Below are 17,643 nucleotides of genomic sequence, written 5' to 3'. Positions count from 1 at the left end.
CCCGACACTGGAGGAATATTTTTCTCCTAAGTCTACCCTTGGACACTTTTTAAGGCACCTAGAGGGAGCATTCCTCTCCACCATTTGCCCCTGTGTGAAGAACATAAACAATTGTTTGGGGACAAAAAATTTATTAAAAAATTCTATTATTTTATCTCCTGTTAAGATTTGTTGGCGGAAGGCCTGGGAAGTGGGGCATTGGGTTTGGGGCGGTAAGGGTTTCAGGGCTGAAGAGGGTTACATCAGAGCCTCTGGTGAGCCAATGGTTAGGCTCTACACTCCCAGCTATGGAGTCAGTGCTGACTCAGCGACCCCCTGTGGATTTCCCCTGTTGATGGAGTAGAAATCCCAGCGATGCAGCTCTCAGCCCCTCATCACCTCTACCAAGGGTCCTCAAACTTTTTAAACAGGGGGCCAGTTCACTGTCCCCCAGACCCGTTGGAGGGCCAGGCTATTAAAAAAAACTACGAACAAATTCCTATGCACACTGCACATATCTTATTTTGAAGTAAAACAAACCGGGCAAAAACACCCAGAGGGCCTCATGTGGCCCGCCAGTCTTAGTTTGAGGATGCCTGCTACACCACCAGAGTAAGTAAGCTAGTGATCTGCGCCCGAAAGGTAGAGCCTTGGCAACCCTACGGGGTTATACCCCGCATCCATGGGGGTCACCATGTCAATTATGGGATCCACAAAAATTGTAATCCACTTAACATATTGCACAAAAAATCCTGCCAGCCAAGTTGTTCATGCTGGTTGGAATGGCCAGGCTGCCTCCCCATTACTCAAAGCTATGGCCTGAGGAGAAGTGGGATGCAGGAGTCCCAGCTGCTGGGAAGCCTGGAGAAACCTCATGGCCACATTGCTGGGTGGAAGCAGCTACAGCTGAGCCTTGGTCGTCTGGGAGCTGAACTGCTCAGGCTCGAAAAGGCCTCAGCCTTAAGGTCTCCCTCCCAGACTCCGTTCTGTAGGAGTAACAAGGACTGGAATAAACAGAGGGACAAGAACCCCAGGTTGGGGAGTTTCAGTGGCCTGAGATGTGGTCAGCACACACATTCTGGTGTGGGGACAAGGAGAAGCCAAACCAGTTTCCCTGGAGCCAATTCTGACTGTGGCAACCTCATGCTTCTGCTGAGTAGAACTGTATACTCCCTGTGACTTTCCAGGCTGTGGCCTGGGGGAAGCAGATGGCCAGGGTTTTCTTCTGAGGCGCTTCTGAGTGGGTGGTTTGAGCTGCCCCCTTTCAGTGGACAGCCAAGCACTTTGTGGCCCTGAGAGCAAAAGTCCAGGTTAAAAAACCTCTTCTCACTGCCCAGTTGATTCCAACTCATTGTAACGGAGGGTGGAGGGAGTTTTTTAGTAAATTGGCTAGTATAAAATCTAACTTTCTTCGGATTAAAAGAAGATGGACGTAGAGTGGAGGTTAGGGGTAGGTCTAATCAGAAGGAAGCAGTTGGGGAGAAGTCTGGTGTGAACCTGCCTAGGGAGATGGGAGTGAAAGACAGAGGACCTGGGCTCCAGGAAGAGGCACTGAGATGCAGAGGCTTGGTCAGGGGAAGTCACCATGGTAGTGAGAGAGAAGCAGACGGGAAGGAGACACCACTTAAGACTGGAGGCATGTGGCCTTTTGATAAAGGCAGGGGGAGGAGAGGAGAGAGAGTGAGACCAGCTGGCCACAACCAGGGGAGCTCTAGTTCCCCAGGGGTCTGGGTCAGGCTGGCTTTGAGGTGGCTAATGACTGGGGCTGAGGACCAACCAGGCAGGAGCTCTGGAGGAGGAGGGGCTGGCTGGGTCCTGGGCAGGGGGAGGGGGAGGGGGAGGGGGACGCTGGTAGCTCAGAAGCAGGCTGTCCAGGTCACAGAATTATCGTTGTGAAATATTCATGGGCCTTCAGTCCAGATGCTATTTCAGAACAGCGAGAGCAGGGGGAGTGTGTGAGTCTCAGGAAGGAGCTGGGAGCCTGCAGCCGGCACCAACTCGACGCTCCGGCACCCCCACCCCCACCACTAGCAGCCCAGACAGACCCACGGACGCCCATCACGTGCACACCCACGCTCTCACGCTCGCTCTCACACACTCACACAAAGTGGAGCTGCAGGGCACGTGCCGGCACGCCAGCCACCCACGGGCCCCACAAACAAGCAGATGCACCTCACATACTGGCAGGCATGCACAACCGTCCAACCAGGACCTCTGCTAGGAGACCATACATCCCTCCATCCCAAGAAACCCGCTGCACAGACACACCTCAGCCTCTCCAAACAATACAGTTTCACACCCTGAAATAGAAGGGACCAAGCCCCTCCAATGTTCCCATGGGGAAACTGAAGCCCAAAGAGGACAAGGGGCCAGTCCTGAAAGAAACTGAGCAAGCTCATTCACCTCCCACATCCTGTGGGTCTACACCATGCTGCATTCTGGATGCTCTGAGTCTAGTTGTAGTTAATGCCTCCTGTTCTGGAAATTCCTATCTCTACTCAGTCCCCCAGTCCCCCTCCCAGCCCTCCTCCACCCTTCCCTTCCCTGCCCGCCCCCCTCCCTGCTCCAGCTCATTACCTCATGCCTAGAACCAAGGAGAAAATAGCAATAACCTCCTCACTGAATTTCCTACATGCAGCCCTCCCACTCAGCCTGCCTATGGTGGCCAGATTCATCTGACAAAATTTGTGTCATTATGTCACTCAGGAGCCTACAAAGCCTCCTTTTTGCCTATAAAACCCCTTAGCGCAGCATCAAAGATCCTGCAGAGCTGGGTCCCCACTGCCTGTCTAGCTTCCCCACCCATGGCCTTGCCCCAAAACTTCCCTCCTCGAAGCTCACATCCACACTGAATGCTCCCTGGAGTTCCTCAGTCCCCCCCAAATCAGGAAACCCCTCTTTTTGGGGGCATAAACACCAGAGCCCTTCCCCAAGGCCAGGTCTCTCAGACCCGTCATGGGGGAGGTGGGGGGGCTCTTGTAACGCCCTTCACAGTCCCAGCTACTCAGAGGATCAGGCTCAGACCAAGCGGATTGTTTCCCCCTGCTGGCCACCTTGGGAAGCACAGTCAGCCTTTGGGCATCCTAACCTGAGAAGGAGCATCTATTTGCCTGAGGACAATGCCAGATGACAGGGCTTATAAACCCTTAAGCCTCTAAGGTTCTTACAACACCCTCCCCAACCCCACCCTGGGGCGGGGGAAAGATTCTCAGCTCTGCTTTCTGAACTGTTGGCTCCTGATTTTAGGCTCCTAGCTCATGAGAGACCATCTCCCCTCTGAAATACAAAGACTTTCAGAGAAGGGGGCATTCACCTACAGGCTCTGAGAGGCCAGGAGGCCAGGGACGGTCCAGGTGGCAGGCCCAAGGCCCGACAGGGGTCAGGTTTCCACATGAATTTTTAATGCCTCCAAGCCAGACCTGTCAGATGTTCCGAAACCCGAGCATGTCCCTTTATCACCGGACATGATGCCCTTTCCCCATCTTCATTGCCCCCGAGGGAGGGGCAAGGAGGGCATGCCCACTGGGATCAGGAGTGGCTCCTCATGGGGCATTGGCTTGGGGGATGGAGGAGAGTACAAAGGTGACTAGTTACTAACTGTGTGACCTTGAGCAAGTTACTGGACCTCTCTAACATCCATTTCATCTGAAAGTTAGGGACCTGCCTCAATCAAACTGCTGTGGCCAGTAGGTGCAGTAGCCCGTGGAAAGGTGACCTCGCTGTGCGTGTTTGTGATTTTCATCTCTCCCGGAGGCCTGTCTCCCTCCTCCCATTTTCTTCCAACCAGAGAGGCCTATGTCTTTTCCTAACTTTAGGTCTGCCATCCCCCTTCACACCTAAGCTGTCCTCTACAAGATCTTAGGGTCTTCCTAAGAACTTCAGGTGATGAGAGGGGAGGAAGATAAGACAAGGGGGGCTAGCTGATGAAGTGAAAGAGGAAGATGTGCTTCTTCGGCGGAAAGGACAGGAGACCAGCAGAGGAGGAGAAGGGGGAAGAATCAGGAGTAGACTGCTCATGTTCTCCCTCCTTTCTCCCCTACCCCTGTGCACCTTCTGCAGGGCAGAAATGGTTGCATTGAGCAGTGCAAAGCCAGGGTGGGGTAAGCAGAGGGGGTGCTGGCTTAATCCTTCTAGATGCACCTCTTCTGCCCAGTGCTTCTAAAACTGAAAACCCTTTGAATCTGATTTAGGTGGGAGCTGCCAGGAGCTACTGAGTAAGATCTCTGGGGGGCACCCTAGAATCTGCATCTTAACCTGCAGGCCGGCTGGGTTATAACGGACTCTCAAGTTTGAGAAACATCTCAGAGGAGCTTGGGGTGGGGGCATGGGACAGAAGCCTGGGTAGGGCCTACGAAAACAAAGAAGGTTAGACACTTCTACCCCAGGCCTCTTCCCCTCATCGCACCCCCACCCCACCCGCGCCCCACCCCTCCACACACACCCTACGCTGTAAAAGTTGGTGGAAGTTACAGACCAGCCTCTTGTGGATTCTAGGGCAGAAGCCTCAAGGGTGGAGGAGAACAAAAGAGGCAGAAGAAGAGAAGAGACTGAGGCCCAAGCCCAAATCGATACCAGTAGGTGTCCCCACCCCTCCCTCTGCTTGTGATCAGAGACCTGGAACTTCTGGGAAGGTCCTCACTCCCTGTCTGGGGCAGGCTTAAGGACCTAGGGGCACAGGGATCTAAAGCCACCACCCTCCGGGCCAGCGCCCTCTGTCTCTCCCCGGAATTCCGCTCGGACCCCAAGAGTCTGACCTTCTGGCCCCGCCCCCAGTCCCGGCTCATCTGCATAAAGCTCCAATTAACACGTTTTCCCTGGGCGCCCGGCGCTCGCTGAACTCGCTCCAGCCTTCGCCCTTCGCCGCCTCGCCCCCGGCGCGCTGGCGGCCCCGTTAACCCTTGCGACCCGTTCGCTCCCCGCGGCCTTGACCCTGCGGGCCAGTAGTGCCGCGGGGCTTTGGAGGGGGGGGGGTGACGAGGGCGCGGCTGGAGCCGGGGACCAGAGGCCAGGGCGCCCCCGCCCACGCTGCTGAGAAGAGAGGGGGGCGCTTCTCCTGGGAGACTCGGGGCTTCGAAATTCCTCGTTCCGCATCCTCCGGCCCCCGCACCCCTCCTCCCCGCCACGCACCGTCTCCCCTCCCCAGCCATCTGTTCCACTCGGCAGCGCCGCGACAAACACGGCTCCCGCTCGCTTCCGCCCCTGCCAGCCCCCTCCTCAAACTCCCGGGGGAGACGCCCCTCCCCTGGTGGCCCAGGCCCCTGTCGCCACCCACCCCACCCCGTCCCCTCCATCCGGTGTACCCAGTCCCAGGTGGTCGGGGAGACCCCTGCTTCTGTCGTGAGGATCGAAGGGACTGGGACCACGCTGGGCAGGGCGGGGTTTCGGGGTGGGGGGCACCTCTAGGGACGCCCAGGACAGGGCAAGCCATGGGCAGGAGGTCAGGAGGCTGGGACTCCAAAGAGCAGACTCCAGGGGAGCGTGTTTAGTGGGTGCAGGGGAGAAAGCAAGTCCCCTTCAGGCTCCCGGAGCCCCCGCAACCCCCAGTGCCCAGCCCCCCTCCCAAGCTGTGCCAGCCACGGCCTCGCAGCGCCGCCTGCCTGCCATGCCGCGTACCTGGCGCGCACGCCGGCTTCCCCACCGGCCTCACTGCTCATGAACCATCCACCACTACTGGGTGCCCCAGAAAGTAAGGGTCCGGGGGCAGGGAGCACAGTGACATACACCCCGCCCACCCACACCTCCGCCAAAGGTCCTCTGAGAACGTGCCAACTCACTGGTGGGTTCGGAGCGATTCTGCTCTCCCATTTTACAGCCAGGCCACTCTGAGTTGGGTGGGGAGTCCACAGGATCTGCCAAGAGAGTTTGTGGGGTCTCCAAACCCCTGGGAGGTCCCCTCATCTGGGAAATGGATGGGTGGGTCAATTTTGTTCAGTAATCGAGAAAATATAAGACAAAGGAAGGGGAAAGGACTTCTCTTGAATGCTGCCTTGCATTTGGGTTTTTAAGAAGCCCTGGTGGGAAGGTGAGCAAGCATCCAGCTGCTAAGTGCAAGGTGAGTGGCTTGACTGGGAAGCACTGCAGAAGGGAAAACTGAGTAGCCTGCTTCCGGTGACTTACTGTGTAAGAAATTCTATAGATTAAAAAACCCTATTGGGTAAGAAACCCATTGAGGTTTCTGTCCAGTAGGGTCACTGAGTAGAATTAACACAGAGCTTTTGAAGGGACCCTCAGCTCTGAGTGGCAGCTGGGGTCGGCTCCCTGATGGCTCTGGTGGCTACGGTCCTACAGGTGACCTGCCTCCGTTCAGCCAACTCCACTGCCAAACCATCGGGACCTCCTGGACAAGGCACGTGCTCAGAGGAGGGTCTCAACCCTCCGGGCTTGTTCCTCAGCCGACAGTACAGGTTTGACAATTCCAACTCCCTGCACTGTACCCACACCAACCTCACTGCCAGCGAGCCAACGCCCAGTGACCCTGTAGGACAGAGCAGGATTGCTCCCCAGGGTTTCCAAGGCTGTAAAATCTTTACGGGAGCAGACGGACATCCCATTCTCCCTCAGAGAGCTGGTGGGTTTGAACCACCGACCAACCTGGTGGTGATCATCCAATGCTTAACCCTCTGCACCTCTCAGGATTACATGAAACACGTGTGTAGAGCAGGTAGGTCCTCAAAAGCCCATCACCCCTTCCTGTCCCATCCAGCTCTGACTCCCGCTAGCCTCTGAGCCTCCGGGCCCAGGGGCACCAGCAGGTGTGCCGCCTTGGGGGACTCCAGAAGGCCCAGGATAAATAAGGCATGTCTTCCTGGAAGGTACCTTTCCTCAAAGATGTTGTTTTCCCTCCGGTGTAGGTAATTTTAAAACCTCCCTTTAATGCTAAAAGCAAATGTAAATATAGTATAAAGTGGAACTCTCAATTTGCATGAAGTTTCAAGATAAAAAACTGGGAGACTGCCCAGTTGCTCTCAGCAGCCACCCAGCCCCAGGGGTGCAGTCACTGGTGGCCATGCTGGAGTCTGCATATCCTGGCCCAGCCTCTCTGTGCCCATCTGAAAAGGGGGGAGGGGCAAGATCTGGGCTCCCTCTGGGCACTAAGAGCAGGGCATGGGTGAGGGTATGGAAGTGAGCCTGACAGCCAGAGGGGACAGGCTGGCACTCAGAGCACCCCACTTAATGCCCAGCTGAACCAGGGTGAGAAGGGAATGGGGGGGCGGGGTGTAGGAAGACAGCCACCCACCCCCGGGCATAGGCACACACCAGCCAGCCAGTCTCTCACTTCCTTTTTATTTCCTCTCAGACCTGTAAAGCAGCAGCACCGGGAAGGGAACCTGCCCTCCGGTCCCCCCCGCAAGGAGCTTCCACACCCCCTTCCAGGACACAGCACCTTCTGGCCCCTTTCCTTCTGAGAAGGTAGGTGTGTACATATGCACACGTACATGCATGCGTGTGTGCGCACGCACACACAGACACACACACACACATACTCCTGACACTGTGCAGCTGAGAGATGGATGCCCCAAGCTGTCCCCAGAGCCAGGAAACAGGAGCCCCATGAGGAAGCCCCAGAGGGCAGGTCCCCTCCAGTCCCTGGAGGGAGGGAAGACGGAGCAGAAGGCGGATTGTTCCGCACTGGGGCGGCCTTCAGTCAATGGAGCATCGCTTCGCAAGATTTTCCTTGGGTTTTTTTTTAACGTGTGTTTTTGGTTTTTCTTCTTTCCCCCCCCCCCACCCCCCCGCCTTTTTCCCTTTTTGCAAATCCCTACAAAAATAGAACTCTGGGTATTTATAAATCCGCAGCCCCAGGCTCTGTGCACACGGTAACAGGTAGAAAAGCCGCTTGGACACTCCCTCTGGTTGCTCAGACCTTGCCGCTGCCCTCGGCCCCCAGCCTGGGAGGCCTACATCGCTGTCATCTCAGAGCCAGCCAGCATCTTCTGGGGCTCCAGCAAGCTCTCGGCGTACTCCCTCTGGAGTCGAGCCCGGAAGTAGAAGAGGTAGGAGGGTAGCAGGAAGCCCAGGAGTGAGAAGAGCAGGAGGCCCAGGTTCACCTTGAGGGCAAGGGGAGAAAGAAGAAGGAATCATGGTCATGACCTTCAGAGACCTGCTTGAGGCTGTGACAGGGAAGAGGGTAGGCCCTTTGGCCCCTGAATTCTGGAGCGGCCAGCCTTTCTGGTGTGCATCAGTCCGAGTTGATTTCCATCCCTGGTGAACCCTCGGGTAGCTGATCCAAAAGGGCTTATGAGGCTGTGAGTCTTTTAAAAGCTGACCACCCGGAAAGACCTTGGGCCTCTACTCAAGCACTCCCTCAATGCATGAATACTTTCGTTTATTAAATTGGTACTCTATGATGCTCACTCTCCCGACACAACTGCTGAAGCCAAAGTGGGTGAACAAGTAAATGTGGTGAAGAAAGCTGATGGTGCCCGGCTATCAAAAGAGATAGTGACTGGGGTCTTAAAGGCTTGAAGATAAACAAGCGGCCATCTAGCTCAGAAGCAACAAAGCCCACATGGAAGAACACACCAGCCTGAGTGAGCGAGTGATCCCAAAGGGATCAGTTATCAGGCATCAAAGAACAAAAAATCATCATATCATTAGCTGCACACCTCCATGATAGGATCGCTGAAGACAAATGGGTGCATAAGCAAATGTGGCGAAGAAAGCTGATGGTGCCCGGTTATCAAAAGAGATAGTGTCTGGGGTCTTAAAGGCTTGAAGCTGAACAAGCGGCCATCTAGCTCAGAAGCAAAAAAGCCCACATGGAAGAAGCACACTAGCCAGTGCGATCATGAGGTGCCAAAGGGACCAGGTATAAGGCATCATGCAAAAAAAAAAAAAGAATGTGTGTGTGTGTGTGTGTGTGTGTGTGTGTGTGTGTGTATACCACATTGAATGAAGGGGGAAGTGCAGAGTGGAGACCCAAGGCCTAAGTGTCGGCCACTGGAGATCCCCTCATAGAGGGGTTTAGGAGAGGAGATGGGTCAGTCAGGGTGCAAGGTAGTACAGACGAACAGCACAGCTTTCCCCCAGATCCTGGATGCTTCCTCCCCCCAACTACCATGATCCGAATTCTACCTTGCAGGGCTGGATAGGGCAGAGGTTGTACACTGGTACATATGAGGGCTGGAGGCACAGGGAATCCAGGGTGGATGATACCTTCAGGACCAAGGGTGTGAGGGGCGATGCTGGGAAAGTGTAGGGTGAGTGGGTTGGAAAGGGGGAATTGATTACAGGGATCCACATGTGACCTCCTCCCTGGGAGAGGGACGGCAGAGAAGGGGGGGAAGGGAGACTCCGGATAGAACAAGATATGACAAAATAACGATGTATAAATTACAAAGGGCACATGAGGGAGGGGGGTGCGGGGAGGGAGGGGGAAAAAAAAGAGGACCTGATGCAAAGGGCTTAAGTGGAGAGCAAATGCTTTGAGAATGATTGGGGCAGGGAATGTATGGATGTGCTTTATACAATTGATGTATGTATATGTATGGACTGTGATAAGAGTTGTATGAGCCCCTAATAAAACGTTTAAAAAAAAGCTGACCACCAGGCCTCTCTTCCGAGGCACCTCTGGGTGGCTGGTAGCTGAGCGCTTCACTGTCTGTGCCACCCCAAACCAAAAACCAAGCTCACTGCCGTCAAGTCGATACAGACCCATAGGACAAATTAGCGACCCTATAGGACAAATTAGGACTGTCCCCATGGGTTTCCGAGACAGTAACTGTTAGCAGGAGCAGAGAGCCCTGTCTTTCTCCGAGTGGCTGGTGGTTTCAAATTGCTGGCCCTGCGGATTGCTACCCAACATGTAACACTGAGCTCCTGGGGCTCCAGTCTGTCCTGATCACGTGCCAATCTGTCGGTCCCTTGATTGGCACAGGGTCTTCTCTCAGGGGAACAAACGGCCTGGGCTCCTCTATGAGCCTAAAAACTGATGGAGCCTACTAACCTAAAAGCTGAAGGTTCAAGCCTACCGAGGTGTCCAGGAAGAGAGGTCTGGGCACCTGCTTCCATAGAGATTCCAGTCAAGAAAATCCTACGGAGCAGATCTACTGTCACATTCAGGGTCACTGAGAGTGGAAACGGACTGGACAAGTTTGAGTTTTTGCTTCTGATCTGCCAAGCACTGCATCAGCAGTGTCTAATTGAATGTTCCGCCACCTTGTAAGGTGTCTGCCACCCTGTGGGATCTAGTAAGGGTGGGGCCTAGCTTTGAACTCAGCAGACACCAGTGCCCACACAGCAAGGTGGCAGGAAACCATGTGGGTGGACAAGGAAAGAGACAGCATTGGAGGCTCTGGCAGGCCAAGCTGCTCCCTAAATGTAGCTGTAGGCTCAGGGGACACTGCCAGATCTGGTCCTCTGAGGAGGCTCTTGGTCAGTTAAAGGAACAGGGACTTCCATGAGGGGGGCAGTAGGCTTGGCAGACACCAGACAGGAGCCTCTACCAGTGGGCTGGCTCCACCCACATCCCGGCTCTGCCATCACTTACATTGTGACTTCACTCTGAGCAAGTGATCCCAATCCTATACGCCTTCCTTCCAGGATGGCTCAGGCCAGGATGGAGTGGGGAAAGTATGTGGCGCCCACACGGGGGTGCTTTGTGAATAGTGGCTGATCGTCCAGCAGTTCTTGTGGGAGGAAGGTTTACATAGCCTTCAAAGTATGTGTGTCTGTGTACGGGGGATGGGGGGTGTCTCCCTACAGAGGAACCCTGGTGGCCTAGTGGTTATGCATTGAACTACTAACCTCAAGGTCAGCGGTTTGAAACCATCAGCTGCTCCTCGGGAGAAAGATGGGGCTTTCTACTCCCTGTAACGTTAGTGTTGGAAGCTCACAGGGGGAGTCCTATAAGGTTGCTGTGAATTGACATTGGTTTGGAGGTTCGTTTTGCGGGGTGGGAGGGACACGGACAGGTGGGGGATCCCTTCCTGAGGGTGGCAGGGACAGTGTATGCTAGACTCTGAATGAGGGTGATGGTTTGGACCCCTTCCTGCAGAGAAAGGCCTGGTCACCAGCTTCCCTTACAGCCCAGTAACCCCGCAGAGCAGCTCGGCTGTCACCTGGGGATCACCATGGGCCTTTGGCAGTGAGTTGGCCTCATGGGGTGACCGGCACCCCTCCCTGCAGTGTTTGAGGAAGGAGAGGAGGAGTCTCCTTCCTAGAGTGCTAGAGAGGGAATCCCCACAAGGGCTGGGCAGGATGGGACTGAACCGGCAGTTCCTGAATACAGACAGGTCCAGCCCTCAGAACCAGGAGCTCCATATCAGCCAGGATCCTGGCCCTGAGGGGAGAGACTTCATTGAGATTCACTCTTGGCCAGATTGGGGGTGGGGGTGGGGGGGTGTTCTGGTATGTGAGAAGCCTTTGAGACATCTCAGAGCATCTGTCACAAACCAGCCCCCTACCCACTCACCTGGGACACCCCACAGCCTAGTTCTGGCTCCCTGCCCACCCCCACATCCCCAGTACTCACCCAGAAGGGGTCTCCTTTCAAGGGTCCCACCATGACCATGAAGAGCGGCTGCTGGAGCAGGGCGAACACAGCGCTGATGAGGGACTGCAGGCCCGTCAGGGTTCCAAAGTGGTTAGATGGGAACCTGTCAAGGAAGGGCCCAAGCATCAGGGGCGAGCCACCCTCTCCGCCCCTGCACCCCAAAGCCATGTGGCCCTCTTGATGCCCCCTCACACGCACCTCTAGCATGTCTCTGCATGTCCTTGAGTTGCTTGCGCCTCAGCTACCCGACACCCTGCCCCCCGGACTACGCACCTACTTTCTGTGAGATAATGGTGGTGGTGTGACAGGTTAGGCATCGGACTGTCCACCGCACGGTCAGCAGTTCGAAAGCACCAGCCTCCTCCACAGGAGAAAGATGAGGCTTTCTACTCTCGTCCAGATGTACAGTCTCAGAAGCCCAGAGGGGCAGTTCTGCCCTGTACAGCGGCTCTGGGCGGGAATGGACTGGGTGGCAGTAAGCATGGATGGCTCGTGTATGCGATCAGATGCTCAAACTCCACCTGCTGCTGCTCTGTAGGAGAAAGATGAGGACGCCCCTTCCCCTACGGACGTCCAGCCTCGGAAATCTTACAGAGGCGCCACAAGTCAGAATCCACTCAATGGGTATTTTGTTTGTTTGGGTTTGGAGGTAGTGGGGAGGGGGTATGGTTACCACTCAGCTGCTAACTGAAAGGGCAGCAGTCTGAAGTTCAGACCCCACTAGCTTCTGTGGCCATCTGCTTCTGTCACCCCCCTCCTCCCCCCAGGGCAATGTCCTCCCGACAGGGTCATTGGGAGTTAGAATCCACTGCAGGGCACTCAAGAGGCCCTCCCCCCACTCCCCCAGGCCTGTGCTCATGTTCTTTCCTCCCTTCCTTTAGGGGGTGGGGAAAAGACACCACAAGATGCTCACCAGCCCAACAATATACAGGCAGGCTTCTGCCACAGTGACTGCGTTCTTCAGGGTGAGCGACCCTTCCTCCCCCTTCCTTTCCTGGCTCCCTGCACTCTTGCGACACACACTTGCCGAGATGCTGCTGTGTGCCAGGCCCTGAGCAGGAGGGCCAGGGCAGACCTTGCCCAGAGGATGGTTAGGTCAAGTCCCGAAGGAAGTCTTGTCATGAGCTTGCCAGAAAAGGAGTTCTGAACTGTGGGTTAAGCTGTGACACGCCACCCCTGCCTCTCACACAATGGGTGTTATGTGCCCTACAACCCTATAATCCTTAGGAGCCCTGGTGTTCCAGCCAGTTAAGCATTGGCCAGGGGTTCCAGCCTACCAGCGCTCAAAGGGAGGAAGACGAGGCTGCTCCCGTAAAGATTTACAGTCTCAGAAACAGACTTTTACAGGCAGCTCTTACCCTGTCTTATGGGGACGCCGGTTTGGTTTGCTTTGTACCTCTAACTGCAACCAAACCAAACTCATGGCCCCCGGGTCCATTCTGGCACCACCAGGCAGGGTAGACCAACCCCTGTGGGTTCCCAGGACAGTAACCCTGTACAGGTGCCAGAAAGCTTCACCTTTCTTCCACAGAGCAGCTGGTTGATTTTGAACTGCGGACCTCGAGGTTAGTAGCCCAACGTGTAACCCACTATGCCACCAAGGCGCCTCCTATAACTGTGAGCCCAAGCCCTGTGCCCCTGAACCAAACGGGCATGGCCTTTTATAGAAGCGGGACTCTGTTAGGTGAAGGAGGGAACATCCGTGCAGGTGTGCCTTCAACCTGTCAGCCCCGAGCGATGAGGAGAGCAGAGGGCGCACCGAGAAGGACATGCCCTTAGAAGGAAGATCGCCAAGGCCCAGAGAGAGACAGAGAGAGAGAGAGAGATATCTCCAAGACCCAGAGGGAGAGATAGAGAGAGAGAGAGAGCCCTCTCCTGAATTGAGACTCTAGCCACGTAAACTGTGATAAAATAGGTTTCTGTTCATGAAAGCCCCCATTTGAGGAGTGTCTGGAACAGCAGGTTGAAAGAACAAAGATGGGGGAGAGTGGAAGGCACAGGGCTCCGAGGTGGCGGGGCCTGGTAGGGTACACTGAGGCCTCTGGCTTTGTCCGAGTGAGACAGGAAGCCAGGCGTGCTCTGTGCGAGGATTGCCAGGGTGCGGAGAAGGCGACAGGGAGGCTTTGCGGAAGGAAGGAAGGCTGGGTAGCTGTGAGCTCGGGCTGACTGATAACGATTTCCTCTGGCCACATCACATGCCGGGCCAGCCTCCCAGGAGGGCCTGGCGGGGGAAAGAACTAGAACAGGGGTTGTTGGGCAAAAGGAAAGGAAGAACTCATTTCTCTGCTCAGAGCCCCAATGGCTCCCAGTACCACTCACCGAAAAGCCACAGGCTTTGCCATGGCCTGAAAGGTCCACGGTGGAGCTCTCACCTTCCAATGAGAGACCTGGGTTCGAGTCCCAGTCAGAGCACCTCACGCGTAGCGCCCACCACCGTCTGCCTTTAGAGGCTGGCATGTTGCTGTGAGGCTGAATAGGTGTCAGTTTCCAGGCCAAGACAAGTGCAGGAAGAAAGGCCTGGAGAACTCCTTCCCCACAGAAGAATCAGCCAATGAAAGCCCTGTGGATCACGGTGGTCTGGGCCCTTTGTGTTGGTGTTGCCCCCTGTTGGGACTGGCATGATGGCAGCTGGCAACAAAGGCCATGTAAGATCTAGCCCAAGCACCACTCTGCCCACTTCCTTCTCCTCTCCCTGCCGCTCAATCACAATGGTAAAGCCATGAAGCTGGAAGGGCTGGTGCCTACAGATGTCTACAGCGCCGACAAGGGGAGTGGAGAGTAGGCCTGAGACCAAAGTGTCACTGTCTACGCCAGTGTCATGGATCGCACCGTGTCCCACAAAAACGTGCGGCATGAACAGGGAATCCAGGATGGATGATCCCTTAAGAGTGGCGATATCGGGAGGGTGGAGTGAGGGTGGGGTGGAAAGGGGGAACCAATTACAAGGATCTACATATAACCTCCTCTCTGGGGGATGGACAACAGAAAGTGAGTGAAGGGAGACGTCGGACAGTGTAAGATATGACAAAATAATAATTTATAAATGATCAAGGGTTCGTGAGGGAGGGGGAAGTGGGGAGGGAAGGAGAAAAAATGAGGAGCTGATGCCAGGAGCTTAGGTGGAGAGCAAATGTTTTGAGAATGATGAGGGCAATGAATGTACAGATGTGCTTTATACAATTGATGTCTGTATGGATTGTGATAAGAGTTGTATGATCCCCCAATAAAATGATTTAAAAAACAAACCATGTATTATGAGTGCCTCATACCTCTCAGTGGCTGGATGGACCCCTGAACTTGCTGCCTGGAGACAGTCTTTCCAACTTAAACTAGCCCGAAGTCTTCTTTCAAACCAAACAAGAGTTTTTAGGGGATCACGGGTTCACCGGATACCATTATTGATTTGAGATAGGAGATAGACATGTTTTTAAAGAAAAACACAGAATATGTGCACGTTTTTAGAGAAAAACACGGAATGTTTCTCTAAAACTCAAAATAAACAAAGTTAATTTTTTTCTTCTTAAAGAGAGAGTGAAGGTTGACAGTCTTAAAAACCCTCTCAATTCCTGACCCCTTGGATCTGAAAATTGGTCTGAGTGGCTATACATGGGGGGGAACGTCCACTGAAGTGACTGGAATTCTTTAGTGACAGACAAGTTCCTTTCAAACATACAAAGAAAAAAAAAACAAGCATTAAAAAAAAGGTCCTGAGGGGGGGAGGGGGGAAAGGAGAGAGGGAAAAGGGGGAGCTGATACCAAGGGCTCAAATAGAAAGTAAATGTTTAAGAAATAATGATGGTGATATGTGTACAAATATGCTTGATGCAATTGATATGTGGATTGTTATAAAAACTACAAGAGCCCCTAATAAAATGATCTTTTAATAATAAAAAGTAAGAGAGCTCTATTCTCCAAGTGGTCAAAAATTACTTTTACAAAGATGAGAAAGTAAGGAGGTTGGAAAACTAGAACCCTGGAAATGGCACAACCAGAATGGAATGACCGAGAAAGACGCCATATTATAAAAATGTGTAACCACTATCACTGAATAAATTCTGTAGAGATTGAAAAATAAGGTCTGCTCTGTGCATTGAGCCCCGACAAGAGCTAGCCAACTGGGGTCCAGAGTGACAACAGCGTGACAAAAGATCCCTGGGGAGCCTTGGGAGGTGGGGGGCAGTAAGTTCATAAGGCTCAGCAAAGGAGGGTGGGGATGGTCACATCAGCCCCAGAATGTCACCAGTGCCACTGAGTGGTCCATTGGAAACTGTCGGATGTAAACTGAGTCAGAGAGAGGAGCAGAGAAAAAGAGGAAGCCCCAGAGGAGACGGGTTGGCCCCGAGGCTGGGAGACCCAGCAGGGTCTTGTTCTGCCATACAGAGAGGCTGCTGTGACTCAGAACAGACTTCAGGGCATCTAAAAACAAACCTGAGAGAGTCCTGGTGGAGCACCGGTTAAGTGCTCGCCTGCTAACTGAAAGGCCAGTGTTCGAACCCACCGGCAGCCCTGAGGGGAAAGATGTGAAGGTTGGAAGGCCTAAGGAACAGCTCTGTCCTGTCCAGTTGGGCTGCGAGGAACGGACATCCGCTCGGCAGCCATGGGTCTGGCTCTCACAAGCTGTCAGGGAACAGGCTTCTGTCCATGAAAGCCACCCCACTCCTTTTTCCTGTTATGGGATCTGAGACGTCAAGAGTTTTAGTTCCTCTCGGGGGGAGGGGGGCTCTGTGACAGGGGGACATCCCATAGGGGACAGGTTGCCTTAGAGAAAGCGAGCAATCCACCCCCATCCCCATCAGCCCTACCCGCTGAGACATCAGTATTGGGGTCACGGAGACTACACAGGGGTCGAGGGAACGGGGACAGGAAGGGATAGTCAAGGCCCCTTTATCTCTTAGGGGGACTCACACGGCAGCGTAGAGGCCTCCACAGGCGGAGTGGAAGAAACCCCGGACCATGGTATGCAGGATGAAGGTCACAAACTGAAACCGAGGGAGGGAGCATGAGGCCAATACAGCGGGCAGGGTGGGGTGGGGCCTAGCTGAGAACCCCCTCCTTCCTCCAACCAACCCCATAGAAACACTTCCGGGGGAACCCAGAAAACCCCAAGACCAGAAAGACAGGTGATGGTAGGTCTTCCCTCTGGGGAGCCTCAGAGGCTGGGGTGGGGGAGGCGCCTTAGTGGCACAGGGGTCAGGCATTCTGTTGTGAACCTAAGGTGAGTGGTCTGAGCTTCCACGGGAGACGTGACGGTCAGCCTCCCTCCGCCTTCGAACCCCCATGGGGCAGTTCTACTCTGTGCTCAAAGTCACTGGAAGCTGGGAGCCTCTCAGGAGAGGCCGAGAAGGGGAAGGGGGCAGCAGGTGGGTAGGCTCCGGTACCTGGAGGTGCAAGTTGCTGATGAGACAGGTGATGCCAAAACCCACCAGCAGGAGGTTGGTCAGGGTGAAGGCGTTGATGGCATTGGTGAGCTTCTGGATCTTGCGGTCGCGGGGTTTGGTGGCCCCGGGGGTGAGCTCATCCCTGGGGAAGAAGAGTCACAGGCTGTTGCCTCAACCTCCCCAACAGCCACCGTCCCGCCCCCACCTCCCCACACACACACACACACTGGCCCGCCTTCCCCGACCTCCTGCTCAGGACTTCTCTGCACCTAGTGACCCTAACCAACCCCACCAGCACTGCCAGGGGTATGGATCGGGAGAAGGGGGCTTTCTTGAAAATGCAGGTTCCCAGGCCCCGCCCAACATGTCAGATGGCCAGGGGTGGAAGCCAGGAATCAGTATTCTGCCCTGCACCTCGGTGTTCCTGACACGAGCAAAGCAAGGGAAGATGTGTGGGGCACAGGACGCTCGCTCCCTCTGGAAGCGAGGCGTCTCCACCCCAGGGACACAGCCTGATGGCAGAGAGCAGGTGCTGTCCGTACAGTGCTCCCCTCCCCCGCCCAGCATGAGCAAGATGCTCCCAAGCCAGCCCAGGGGAGAGCTTAGGAGGCAGGAGGCAGGGCCCGCTGCCCATGTGTCCTGGCCTCAAGGGCCTGGCTAGTGGACGCCGGCTCTCAGGAACAGAGGGCCGGGCATGGTTGGCAGGGAGGGAAGCCACTAGATGGGCAGATGCCTGCCTTCTCTCCCAGCCACCTCCCTCCTCCCACCTCTCAGAACAAACAGGGGTGATTG

At 54.9% G+C, this 17,643-nt stretch overlaps 1 protein-coding gene across 1 annotated transcript in view; it reads right to left on the bottom strand.

The window, feature by feature from the left end:
• Positions 1-7,727: 7,727 nt before the first annotated feature.
• Positions 7,728-17,643, bottom strand: part of SLC43A1 (solute carrier family 43 member 1) — a 30,174-nt gene continuing 20,258 nt past the window's right edge. The window contains exons 12-15 of the mRNA XM_075548113.1: positions 16,852-16,993; positions 16,379-16,452; positions 11,453-11,576; positions 7,728-8,027 (exon numbers count right to left, since the gene is read on the bottom strand). Of these exons, the coding sequence (XP_075404228.1) occupies positions 7,878-8,027; positions 11,453-11,576; positions 16,379-16,452; positions 16,852-16,993 (490 nt within the window). The 3' untranslated portion in view covers positions 7,728-7,877. The remainder of the gene's footprint in view (positions 8,028-11,452; positions 11,577-16,378; positions 16,453-16,851; positions 16,994-17,643) is intronic.

This window comes from Tenrec ecaudatus, chromosome 4, assembly GCF_050624435.1.
Source record: "Tenrec ecaudatus isolate mTenEca1 chromosome 4, mTenEca1.hap1, whole genome shotgun sequence".
Taxonomy (NCBI): Eukaryota; Metazoa; Chordata; class Mammalia; order Afrosoricida; family Tenrecidae; genus Tenrec; species Tenrec ecaudatus.
The sequence above is the reverse complement of the archived record's forward strand: the minus strand, read 5'-3'. Positions and strand labels throughout refer to the sequence as shown.